The sequence below is a fragment of the Pezoporus occidentalis genome, unplaced genomic scaffold, assembly GCF_034315485.1.
Source record: "Pezoporus occidentalis ecotype Australia unplaced genomic scaffold, CSIRO_AGI_Poc_V1 ctg22, whole genome shotgun sequence".
Taxonomy (NCBI): domain Eukaryota; kingdom Metazoa; phylum Chordata; class Aves; order Psittaciformes; family Psittacidae; genus Pezoporus; species Pezoporus occidentalis.
Window position 1 is genome coordinate 5,191,130 of NW_026914072.1, and position 13,637 is coordinate 5,204,766.

The 13,637-nt window shown below is 35.6% G+C and overlaps 1 protein-coding gene across 10 annotated transcripts in view; it reads right to left on the minus strand.

Moving 5' to 3' along the window:
• The window catches only part of ELP4 (elongator acetyltransferase complex subunit 4), a 146,591-nt gene that overhangs the window by 95,443 nt on the left and 37,511 nt on the right, over nucleotides 1-13,637 (minus strand). For 9 of the 10 annotated variants that reach the window (XM_062620330.1, XM_062620329.1, XM_062620324.1 and 6 more), the window contains 3 exons: nucleotides 13,076-13,215; nucleotides 6,519-6,603; nucleotides 1,033-1,221 (listed from right to left, as the gene is read on the minus strand). In XM_062620330.1, coding sequence (XP_062476314.1) covers nucleotides 1,033-1,221; nucleotides 6,519-6,603; nucleotides 13,076-13,215 — 414 coding nt within the window. The remainder of the gene's footprint in view (nucleotides 1-1,032; nucleotides 1,222-6,518; nucleotides 6,604-13,075; nucleotides 13,216-13,637) is intronic. The other variant, XM_062620332.1, reaches the window with a different exon arrangement.

A 13,637-nucleotide genomic window follows, 5' to 3' on the forward strand; every position in this document is an offset into this window, starting at 1 on the left:
TAATTACATTAAATTTTACTGTCAATCTTTCTGAAGACAAACTGCCATCTAATGTTTAAAAATAGCTGAGTAAGGAGACGGAGGTTTGAACTGCAAGAGGAATATTCGTACACTTTTGATTGCAATGGTAAAATTAGAAAATCAATTTTCTATATTTTCTAAGGAGTAAGTGCATCAGGTATCTAGATAAATAACATTTACAGGTATTCAAACACCTTTACAAAATGCAATATACATAAGTAAGTGGTATGTACTTTCCCGATATAGGATTTAATCTAATGATAAATTCATCTACTATGAAAACACTTTGCATAATAAGAGGTTTTATGCAGTACTTTTTTTACTATAGTGAAATCAAGTTAATATGTAAAATTATAGGTTCTCTAGTTATTGTGAATAATAATTTTGCTTTTTTAAGTTACATTACCACTTTCAGATAAAAAATAAACCAAAAACAAAAACCCCTCAAACCTTATTGATATTTTTCTTTTTTTAGTAAAAACACTTATTTCCAGAAGATATATTTAAGTGCCCATATACTCTCAGGATAGGTGCTATTAGCAGGTCCTGATTTTGCAGTTGGGAAAATTACTCTTATAATGTAACTGGTTTGCTCCTGGTGCCAGTAAATGGGGATATTAGAATTAAAGCGGAAACCTGTATCTTTCAATTCCTGGCTTTAAAACAAGACCGCACATCATCATAAGGAGCATGACAGATGAATACACTGGACTGAAAATGTCTTGTAGGCAAAAAAAAAAAAGGGAGATTACCAGAATTCTCTTTAATTTTCTACAGTTTCTGAAATTTTGCATAACTATCTAAGACAGTTTTATGCTTAGGTCTGTACAGATGTTGCAGCATGCTGTCCCACAAAAGTATATAAACACTACAGCAAAGTCACATTTCAACAGCCCTTTGAATAAAAAGTTTCCAAAATGTCCAAAATTGCATTTATTTTCTTACCATAAACTTCCCATTCTTGCTAGCTGATGTCTCAGCTATGAAATATAGCAAAGAGAGAATTCCTACCTCAATAAGGTGAGCAGGTATGGTAATGATACAGGCTGACAAAGACTTTCTGAGGAGGCCACGGAGAACATACAGGAATTTTGTAAGGCTATGAATATCTTCAGGAGTATCACTGCAACAAATATCATCACCCCACAACAAAGAGCCCAGACTCTGAATTCCTATCCGCAAAATATTCTTTTGTTTTTTCTATTGGGAAAAAAAAACAAACAAAAGAAGCCACTTCTGATTTTTTTTTACACACTAAGAGGAAAATTTCATGTAATGTATTTAAAAAAATACAATGCATAGAAATCATATCCATAATAGCAACACAGTTTATGTAATCATAGCTTAATCTCAGATTATATTATAAAAATTACAAATGGAATGGCATTTTATTCACTGACTGGTTATCATACTATGCCAGCTAAGCAAATACAAGTGTAAGATTCAGAAATACCAAACTACTAATCAGCATATTTTAACCTGCTAAATGTCAGTATATTCCGACACAAAATCCAATACTACTGTGATTTTTCATGTCCTTTCTCTCCTCCCTAGAAAACATGCTAAAGAATCTTTTCTCCCAGTTCTAAACTGGTCTGCTGGAAAGGCCTGAGATAAATCAAAACACAACTTTTCTCTCTATTTTCAACTTTCCACTGTGTTACTTTCACAACCTGATTATTCGTCTGGCTTCAGTTTCACTTCTGCTACTTCTAAAGGAACAAGGTCAGTGGTCTATCTCACCAGAGTATGCCCCTTTCACTATTTTAGATGTCTTTAAGTACCATCTATATTCCTGTTAATTCCTTCCAACTACTGAAGGAAGGTTTACCCACAGCTATGGAGAAACTGAGTCTGATGCTGATGTCTGAGACATCGGCAGATTGTCTCTTAAGGACCACACCTTTCTGAAAGTCCTTGACATAAGTGTGGATCTACTTTGTTAGCTACTGGGTACTAAAATCTAAGCTGTTTTGACATGTAAAATCCTAAACAGCCACTTGCGTTACCTGCCTAAGACACTTTGCTGCCCTGCAGTAGGCAGAAGAGCAGCCAACAGACGCAGAGGTCCCTTTTCTGAAGGGGCAGATTATGAAACCAGATTTGTTTATGCAAAATAAATGCCATCTCTCATTTCAGATGATGACACATCCACTTCTAGTTATTTGATGTGACCTTTCCTGGTGATCTTTGAGAAGGATTTTAGGTATATTTGCTATCAAAGGATGAGACACCCTTGTTGAAAGACTTCCTGTACAAGATGATCAAAAATACATTTCTAGAATTCAGGGTTCATAATTAAAGGCTTTTTAAAATTTTATAAAATACATACACACACATATATGTAAATACTAGTTTTGATAAATAAAAGCTTCCATGTACTTTCATTACAGTGAAGTCCCTTGATAAATTGTAGATGTTCATCTCCACCAGCTGGAATGAACAGTAACTCTTAAGCACAAAATATTGCACAGCTGCTCTGGACATCCAGAGGAAAGATTTGGACTAGACAAGAGGCTACTCTTGCAAATACTTCCTTTTCCATAGTGGGTAGACAGAGCTTGAGTTGTGAAGCACAGCTACTACCACATGGCTCTACACCCATCCCACGCTCATGGCGTACACAGTGAGCTGATCTGCCAATTTGCTCACAATCTTTGTGAAAGCAATATATATTTTAACTCTGGTGGGCTCCTTACTCTTGGGCTTTGCAGGCTTTACTTAGGTAAAGTTAACTTTTTACACTACCATATGAAGACCAGGAAAACAGCACAGGATAATATGACACAATTTGACTTCTCTGTATGGTATTTGTTAGGCTTGGATGCTCAGAGTTGTAAAAAGAATAGGGAAAATATAAGCTAGACCAGTATTCTTTAGTGACTTTTAATCAGGGCAGATTCACACATTTCTTGATGTGTGTTTAAACCATAGTACAGTATCAGGCATTTAAGAAAACAGCTTTATTCAGTTATAATTGATATTGACCATGCAGAGAAAGTGTTCTGGGATTTCAGAATTTCAGAGCAAACATACATTAAGTCTTACAGAAACTTTTTAATGAGAAAAATGTTTTTTCTTAAGGACATACATTACAACACCCAAAGTATCAGTTCTCTTACTGGACAAAGGATAAGAGATGCTTGTTTCACAATATTAAATTGTAAAAATTGTAAAAGACATAGCTATTCAAACACCAGATATCGGATGTATTTATTTTGGCCAGTAACAGAATTTCTACTGGTATAACTGTCAGGCCCAATGGCTTATTCCATAACTGAAATATAAGAAAAGCCCAAGTCTAATATTCTATAACAATAAATCTATGGTAAACAGTAGGATAACTTTTTTTAGATTTGCCACTAGATCTTTTTACTGCCATTAGCTCGGAAATTTGGATTTTTGTTGTTTGTTGTTGTTTGTTTTTTTAACCTTTTTCATGTAATTTTTGTAAGAATGTTTGCTTTGGCAGCAAGAATTTTGATTATGGAGAATTAAAAAACCCAACTCCAAGTGAACAAAAAAAACAGTCTCCTCCCAACTTTATCATTCAAAGTCACCCAACTTGAGCTTCAAAGCATACCAAAGAAATGTTAAGGACACAGAGTTGCCTAGGAAAGTTCTGTTGTCATACATGAAAACCCCTAAATATACTCAAACAAGTGCTCTCCTGTATGACTTCAAACTGTGCTCAATTTATGAAGAATTAAAACTAATGATCAGCAGCAAAGAGTTACTAGGAGCTTTTAGAAAGGATGTAAAACTGATGCTCATATTTTTAGGTTAGTCATTCAAACCACACATTTCCAGACAGATCTTGGCTGTGTGAACAAACAAGTCAGTACTTTGGTTAACTTCAACCAAACTTTTCTGTAGCCTAATACCTGTAAACAGTATCTATTGTCCAAAGGCCCTCAAAGTCATGCAGGATAGTTAAGAAATAAAAATCTATAATGGCAAACAGCAGACAGTTGTATAAAACTAACATTAACTCATATTGCTAGGTTCCAGAGATGCCTATTTTTATCAGTGGTCTACTAAGCCTCTAATAGCAGTTTTCACTAATTTTCCTAATTGTGTCAAACATCTGAGAACTGGGGTGAGCCACCTTCTGCTCACTTTTCCTCAGGCCCCTCTCCAAATACTGGTCAAAAGTAGTAGGAAGTCTGAGTATCATAGGCCTACTAGCGCGAAATTAGCCAAAAATTTCTGAAAACTTTACCAGTCAGGTTAAACTTTTCATAGGAATCATAATCCAAGAAGCAACACATTTCTAGACCTCCACAATCTAGAGATATTGGAAGGATTACACTTCACAAGAAAATGAAGCTTTAATGGCATCAGCTTTTGTCAATCATAGACAGCGATTAATGGATCTTAAAAGGTCCATTAAAGTCAGTAAATAAATTTCTTGAAAATTCAGTACGTTTTGCTACATGTTGGCCTTTGAAGTTTTCTCTGAACTTCATGAAAGCCACTGCAGCAGGACCCACCCAAAAGGAAGATCACTGTTTGGGGGTGAGAAGAGCATATATGAATAAACTTCTCAAAAGCTTGGACAGGACTCATGTCCAGAAGAGTACAGGCTGGTCCTTACTCTACAGTCTTCCTATCTGGCTACTTAAAAAGTACTTCTGAATGTTCAGTAAGTAGAGAGGTGAACTTCTCAGATTTAGAAGATAAAAAGATCCAAGGTATGTTCTGGGCCATAACAACATTTAACTCTGGATGTATTTTTAAGAAGTATCGTATTCTGCTTCTAACTGTATGAAATTTGAGTGTACAAAGAAAGATGACGCATGGGGAAAAAAGGTATCTTACAAGAAAGTAATAGAAACCACTCTAGGAAATCATATGCATATGCAAAATGTAAATATCATATGCATTGAAAAATTATATGCATTGAAAATGCATATTCATTCTCTTGAAACAATGAGGTGAGCACTAATGGTTTTCTAGATGGATAAACTGGCCTGAAAAGGGACTCTTTTTCTACTTTTTAAAACTACACCTCAGAATCTTACCTACGTAATTTAGTGAACATATACTTTCAAATTGATCAGTGTTAAATTGATCAGTACTGCTCTTGCTTTATTGACACTTGTAAGACATTTTTAAACAATGAATAACAGCTACAGAAAATAGCTATCCAGGATGGTTTTGCTTTCAAGCAAAAAACCAAAAAATACTGGCTCTGACCAGCCTTCATTTTCTTTTACTTGTAAAAAAAAATTCAGGGATAGACAAAGAAAAATAAGAAACACTAGCCTAATCTCTTCAGTATGTGGTGGTTTGCAGGCTGAAGGTTGGCAGGGTGTTTGTTTCACTCAGTACTGCTCTTTGCAGCTCTCAGACAGGACCTGTCACTCTGCAGGAGAAGCATCTCTGCAGGCGGAGTCGTATGGAATGACATACCTGTTGCCATGGCTACCACAGCACGGGGGGAGAGGTGTCTGTCAGGGACTAATTTACTTCTCCAGACTGGCACTGCCACCAAAGCAAAGGCAGGCTCTCCCATAAAGCTCAGCAGAGACTAAACACTGAGCACCAAAAACCTGAATTTACATACAAGCGTTCTGTGCAGGTAATGTTTCTAAAACATACTGTTAGACACAAAAACATCCATTCCAACATTATCTTCCCCATAAAAATTATTTCTAAGATATTCAACTATAGTGCACAGTGAGGGTCTCCCACACCTATACTTCCAACTTCTATTATAGTAACATTGCTATTGCACAATAAAGGCGATTTACCTGTCAATTAAGCAGCAATATATATAATTTATTATTTTATTCCCATTAACTCCAAAAAATTTGCATATTACTGAATATGACAAAGAATAATAGATAGGGCTCTGCTCAAACTAAAAAAAGGGCTTTCAGCCTATGTTGTTACATTTAAAATGTTTTTTATTACCCACAGTATGATTTATGAAGAGTACAGAGATTATTAGAAGTCTGGTAAGCTGTTTTGATTTGTAAGTTGAAATAGCATTCTTATTTCTTTACTTGTGTTTCAATGCTTGCTACATAAAGATGCATGCCCTTTAATTCATTAAAATATTCACTCCACTCCAGTTAAAATAACATTGAAAAGAACTGAAAGCTTAAGATTAAATGTTGAATCTCAACAGTCTTGAACATATTATTGCTAAAGCTGTAGTCTGAAAAAAAAATACTGTAGGGGAAAATGTGTTTTGCTTAACTAGATTATACTTGGCAATCCATTTATTAGTTAATTGCACAGAATATGCATTTTACTAATGTTAACTTACAGTTCTTCCTCGCATGGTCTCGCATCTGTAACAGGTAACAACTCCCAAAGCATATTAAAATATGAAGCATACACTATATTTACTTTGCTTCTTTACTCTTGCAATCCTTAGAAACAGTTTATTCTTTGTTATTTTGTCCAAGACCTTATGTGCCACCCTTGAAAATTCAGAAAACTACATTAGTTATAGGATTACAGAAGAGTACAATGGTCTTCAATACCTGGGGATCAGAGCCATCAAACCCTTCCTGGTAAATGACCCTCTGAATGGACAGAAGCAGCCTTCCATAAGCACTGTTCATATTACTGTTGGTAAGAAGAAATAGTTTAGTAACGCATTTTAATACTTTTCTACATGTTTCTAACAGCTGTATTAAAATAAATACAAGCAGATGTAGCACTCGGTCTGAAAGCATAATATAGAAAAAAAGTGTCACAGAAGAAAAAAAACTAACCCTCTTAGAATAAAGTTGACATTATAAGCAGTTGTGATTGTTTCATGATAAGTAGTCCAGTGCTCAGACATTTAGTGAAAGCTAAAATCTCTAGGGATTAAGATAACTTAATTACATCAGGCTTATTTCCATCTAGAAGATTAATGTATCAACTTAAAGTAGAAAGCATCATAGCACAGCACCAATCTGTAACTGACAAGGACCTACCCTACCGTTATTCCAAGGAACAGCTGACTTCCTATTACTGAAAAAATTCATACAGACAACTGCTACAACAATCAAGATCAAAAAAAACCCCAAACAAAACAAAAAAAACAGAAAAGAGACAACACTTCCTAAATTCAAAAGTTCATGCAGTTAATTTACTTTATCAGGAGAGTAAGACATATTTTACTATGGTTCCATTTTGTATCCACACACTACAGGTGTTATCATGACAGCTGAATTGTGAGGTAGAATTTATTTTATGTATTATTTAGAAAATACAGCATAAATAAAGCAAACGAGTAGCTAAATATGGATTTAAGCAGACTTAAAACCAAATGAAAGTTCAGCAAGTTGTCTTGTCAAAATCTTAGAAGGTTCAGTTCCTTGACAACCATCCCAGCCATGCTCCCCAATCCACAGGCTGATACATACAAAGTACAGAAAGATCTAATCTTTACTTAAAAAAAAGAAGCCAGTTGTTCACTTTTGAAAGAGACATACTATTTTATTAAATCCCATAGAGAGTACTGGCTTGTATGTCTTTACTTGATGGAGGTTTCTCACTGCAGCTGAGAGTTTAAGCCCTTCTACCTTTTCTAGAATCACCATTTCCTTGTAGGCTCATTAATCACCAGAGGGTTGTGGACTCAAACCTTCTTCTGTACTGCTTGGGAAATATGACAAGTTATTTTGAAAATTTTGTCACTAAAAATACTTTTATTTGCTCCAATCATTTTATATGTCGGGTCTGATGACAGCCTGGGTGGGAATTGACCTTGAAAGATCATCTCATCCAAACATTAATGAAACTATTCCTGCTACTTTAGTAGAGCCAAATATTATTCAAATGTATTTTACTAATGAACACCTAAACAAACCCAAATAAACTGCTTTCATGCTTTTGCACGGGAGGGAAGACAGCTTTTCTTAGAAGCACTTCAGAGTTACAAACGTCTGACTTTTACACCATAGCTTTAACTCAAAATGCTACATCTCCTTCAAGTAGCAATCCAAACTCAATCCCCCCAAATGATATATTTAAGTTACAAGCATTTACAATCAAATAAGCCATACAGTCTTAATAAATAAAGTTCTGAAACACTTAATGTTATAAAACATTATATAACGATGTATATAAATTATATAACTTACATAACATACAAATTCAAGTTCTGAAATACTTAATGTTATAAAACATATATAACAATGTTATAAAACATTAAGATTACCCTTCTCAGATATAAATAAAAGGGAGAATCTTCAAATTAAACTGCATTTATTTGTTTTCAGATTTAGCAGCCTAGAAGGCTACTGGTTAAACTGATATACCTTAATAATTTAACTCTGTGAAATTCACAGCTGAAAATAACTGGCAATACATAATCTCAACATGACATTTAACCTGTAAAGCATCTCAAAGAGGAAAGAAAGAGTAAACTTTTTCTTATGAAGTCAACTACTTTCATAGTGTTCAGTTGCAAAAGGGATGTCTGCTAAATGTTATACCTGTACAGTCTTGCAGGTGTCACTTGACAGGGCTGGTGGTGGCAAAGAGGGCTTTAGCCTCCAAACTAGCCAAAGTGTCCTCTCTCTCCATGCCTTTGCACTATTCCAACAAACACACAATCCTTGTTGCTTATGGAGTGCTGTGATTTCTTCCTGCTTTTGCCAGAGCTGGAGAGAATCTGCAACACTACACAATAACCAGAAGAATTTGTGTACCCTTCTGGATACTCCTTTATACTTTTGGAAAAAATAGAAGCCGCTGTTCGCCACCATTAGAAAGGAGTCTGCAACTGTCTTTTAGCCACAGCTAGGCACACAGTATGTGTAATATGAAAAGATGACTGTGGTCTTTGTCACCACAAACTACCATTTTCAAGTTTGTGTATCTACCAGTTCTTTTGCTTATGAGTGCTACGCTATCTATAGAGATGCCAGAGAATATACTGCAATCACAATACTTTTCAATTCTTGATTTATTATTAACTTGCTTTTAAAAGTTAATGGATAAAAGAATAAAACACCAGAATTAAAGTGTTCCAAAATTAAAACAAACTCCATACTTGGCAGCATTCAAGCCAGGCTGGACAGAGCATTGGTTGACATGATCTAGTGTGAAGCAACCCTGCCCATGGGCAGGGGGGTTGGAACTAGATGATCTTAAGGTCCTTTGCAACCCAAACCATCCTATGATTCTATGATTCTGTCTTCAATTAATCCATCCACGAAAGATTTGCAGCAAAGAAAGAATTAAAGAAAATAATGTAACGAATATAATTTTTTTTTAAATGTATAAATATGTGCTTATTTACTTCGTGCTAAAGTATTAATGGTTTAATTGAATTTGAAGCATGCAATGTAAACAAGGACATGAAAAATATTATGGAAACACTATTTAAAAAAACAAGTTCTATTACCCTTCTGGCAGTGTTTGTTATAATATTTAAAGAAGGAAATAAAGATATTTCTTATTTTCTGATTTCTAAACTTTTTTTGGCTTTGGTACTAAACACCATTTAATTCTGATAATGAGTTTAAACAATTCCTTCTCTACTTTTTTCTTTTTGTTTAGCAATTCAGCAATGGATAAAGCAGGAGCCGCAAGAAGGTATCCCAGTTACAACAGAGCGTCTGCATTCTCTGTTGATAGTTTCTCAGCAGTTAACAAAGGTTAGGTTATCAAGGGTATGACAAATAGCCTTATTATGTATAAGGAGACCCCATTAGGCAAGACAGGTAAACCTGTTCTATCTAAACTTATCAGTAAATCTAGACTCTAGATAAATCTATTCTTTTTCAAAAGCATATAATTCTTAGGGTAAAATTTAGGAGTATTACTGAAAAGCTGCTGCTTAATTATTTTAGTTCCCTTGATTATCAAACTTTTCTTTTGGTAACTGCAACTGAATGAGGAGGACAGAAGTAGAGAAGTAGAAAGGAAGTCTTTTCTGCGATGCACAGATATACCATAAAGGATATGTCTGCCTTGCTGTTACGTACCAGCTTTAGCGATGCAACAAGGACACCAGAATGTCCTAGCAACAACAATTGGAAAACAGCTGCTGTAAGCCCCACAACCCTGTTGACACGGCCTTAGCAGTAGAGCAGGACATAGCGCCCCTTCCCTAACATAAAAAATATGGAGATAAGAAAGACATTTATCCTTCTTTTGGCACCAAACACCCAGTCCCATTTACTACTTCCTTTAGAATAGATTTCTCAATCTGTTTTCACTTAATGTTTATCATGGGGCAATGAACTTCTAACCATCTTGAGCGATTAGCCAAAATGGGACCCTGTAATCCAATTTACCCATCAGGTACCAGAACTGCAGTAAGATCAACCACAGTACTCCACACCTCCCCCCATAAAAAAGCAGATACACACACACTTGCAAAAACACAGGGAAGAAAAGAAAGGCTGGTCCAAACTTTAAGGTGAACCAATGATGTACATAACCTCCAAACCTGTCTTTAATTGCAAAGTAAAAGGCCACTCAATAACTTTGTTCTGTTGAATCAGCCAAAGAATCCCCTTTCTTTGCAAGACCAAAAAGAAGCCAAGTGCTTGTGTGGATAGGAAGAGAAGGACACATACATGATTTCTGAAAGGGCCAAGAGTCCAAATAAAGCCTCCCCATCTCTGATCCAGTAATGGAAGCACTGTAATTATCTTGCCTATTAAAAGATGCAGCATTGTTTTTCCAAGGACTGTAAAATATATGTTCACTATAGTCACTGCTTCTGTCAGAAGAGTATAAGCTATACACAAAACATGGTATATTACTTTTCTTGTGTATTTTCTGCTTTAACTGTATAATTTTATTTTGGAATTATTTATTAAGCCTTTGATAAATGAAACTGAAAAAAAAAAACAAACCCCAAACAATTTTTAGAGATTTTCTCTATTTCAACTATTTCTTGTAACATTTTTTTTTAGTCCCTTCCAGGCTATCAGTACTTTTTTGAGGTACTGTCAGTCTAATAGATTACAGAGATTTTGCAATGCTATATAGGTTAACAGCATTATGCAACCAAGTGTTTTCTGGGCTATGCATCTAAGACCCTCAGTACGAGAAGCTTATGTTTAGCAAATTATATCCTCTAAGGGGAGACATCCTAACTAGCCATGTTCACGCTCCTAGCCCACTGTTAACACACATCAAAAAAGGTTAGCTCAAGCTCCCAGTGGGACTTTCAGGCAGTCAAAGATGAGGTCTAGTACAAACTGTTAAATTCTATTGGAAGAGTCAACTGTGACTATCATATTGTTTCAAAATCATTGTCTAGTTAATCAATAAAACAGAAAATTTTACTATTTATGATATATTGAAGTTAGCTTTACATGCCGGGAGCACTGTATTGATCTTCCAAGCACTAATGCCTACACAGTAATAATATCCTTTCCCTCCCTTTTTACAAGCTTTTAGGTTAAATCCACCTGACAGGATTGTTAACTTCTTTTCATTCCTCAAGAAAAGAATGCTTCCTTCAGAATTTCATCACAATATTTGTTAAAAATACAGTAGAAACCTAATACAAAAGCATAAACATTTTCAAAGCACTGAAATAATTGGTAACATTCACACTTAGTATTGGATTTAAGAGTGTTGACTAATGTGTATTCAAGAATCACTGAAGATAGGGATGAAAAGGACCTCAAGAGGTCTGACAGATTATTTACCTAACTTATCCTTAGAAATTTTCAGTGATGGAGATTCTGTAACACCCCCAACCTATGTCTGCAAGACAACTTCTTCTCATGTTAATCATGAGAAAAATATCTCATGCTAATTATTTGAAAAATATCTTCTTATTTCCAGCCTGTATTTCTATCCCTCCTGTTTACTGTAGCCCATGACTATTTGTCCTCCCTGCAGACAACAGAGTAACTACCCTCTGTATGTCAATTTTTAATGTCAGTTTTCAAGATTCTGCTTAGAATTGTCTAAGAATTTCCATTCTTCTGTCATGGGCCATACATCCCAGTTCTAGATGTACACCTGTCCTTACAACCTTCTCTTACTAATTCCAGAGTTTTCTTGAAGATTGCTATCAAAACTGGAAAGCCTTATTATGGCTGAGCAGAACGATTTTGCATGTCTTCCACATTAAATTCCAGTTTTAGCACTACCATGCTTTTCAGATTATGCTTTTTGGTTGCATTAATCACACAACACTGGTAATACATTTTGAAGATACTTTCAGCGTGCTCAAAAATCTTCACACACACAGTGTGGTAAAAATCAACCACAACACAGCATACCATTTCCAGGAATCAGCCCTATACACTGGGATCCATAAAACTAGGTACTATATAAATTAAGTGACTGGGCTGAACAAAGAGATCGCTTGCCCATGTTTGATGTTTGACTTGAACTGAAATGTCTCCAAGAAATATATACTGGATGCGTGTGCTACAGGCTATTATGAGGCTTTGCTTCCGTCACTCATTTTCTCTTGATCTTCCTTAATTCATTACTGATAGGCATAAACCATAATAAGTTTTCATTCAGAGAAGAGTTTATGATTTCCGCTGGAATTAGGGGTGTTGTGTAAGACATCATTAGCGATTTTAATCTATTCACAGTATATTTTCCTTAGGTGAAGCTGTAGGATGTAAGCAGTAAAAGTCACATAATTAACTAATGTGATATAGCATCCTAAACTATGTAGGTCAAAGACAGCCTGTCTTCTTAGCCCTAAAAACTGTATGGATATATTCCTAAAACTGATAGCCATATGACACACACATCTCTGAAAGCTGATGGGGTATGGGGCTCAGGCAGTAGTTCACAGAGAGAGTAGTAGTTTTCCCCAATCCTCACACTCAGCTGTCAGTAGGGCTGGACGGCACATGTAGCTAGGCTGTCCTAGTAATGCCTGCCTTAATTGTCCCTGCCAACTTGCTTCCCCCCTCAGCTAAGGAGTCAGTATACTGAGCTGTCGCTATGCCACGGCAGCTTTGCTGCCAGTTGTGGCATTTAGGACTGACGTAAGAACCACAGCTGAACTGCTTGTGAGCCATGCATGACTACAAGACTTTTCACAGCAAGTGTAGATGCAAAAATATCCTTTACTACTAATACGCAGGCATGTGGTATTACAACTTACCATGTTTTCACTGTAGGCTGTAAAGACAATTCTTCAGGAAGGTAAAAACTGTGCCATTTTATTGACTGAAACAGTTCTGGAGACATTGTTTTGGATATATCATAATAATGACCAAACTTAGTAGATGTTGTTGGGCTGGCCTGTGGAAACAACAATACTGATTACAATAACCTATTATTATCTGTCAAAAGAAAGTAATTAACTAGCAATACATTTGAAAGAAACATCTGGGGTTTTCCCCACTCTTTTTTTCCTATTCTTCAAGTAGAACAACATTATAATATTTACTACCAAGTTTTGGTACCCCTGTTGACAGATGTGATTTTTTCACAGAGAATTCAGCACTTACTGTTGCAAGTTGCATCACAAAGGTGGAGTCAGATTCTTAGATACGTATTTTTGCACATGTTCTAGACCCATGATCACAAACTTCAAAAGGCCAGATAATATGGAATATGCAGACCAGGATGCGCTCCACCTATCTGATTTTTCAGTATCTAGGAATGTCATGTTGGTACAGAAACATTTTCAGTTGACTTTGGAAATATTTCACTTTGTTTAT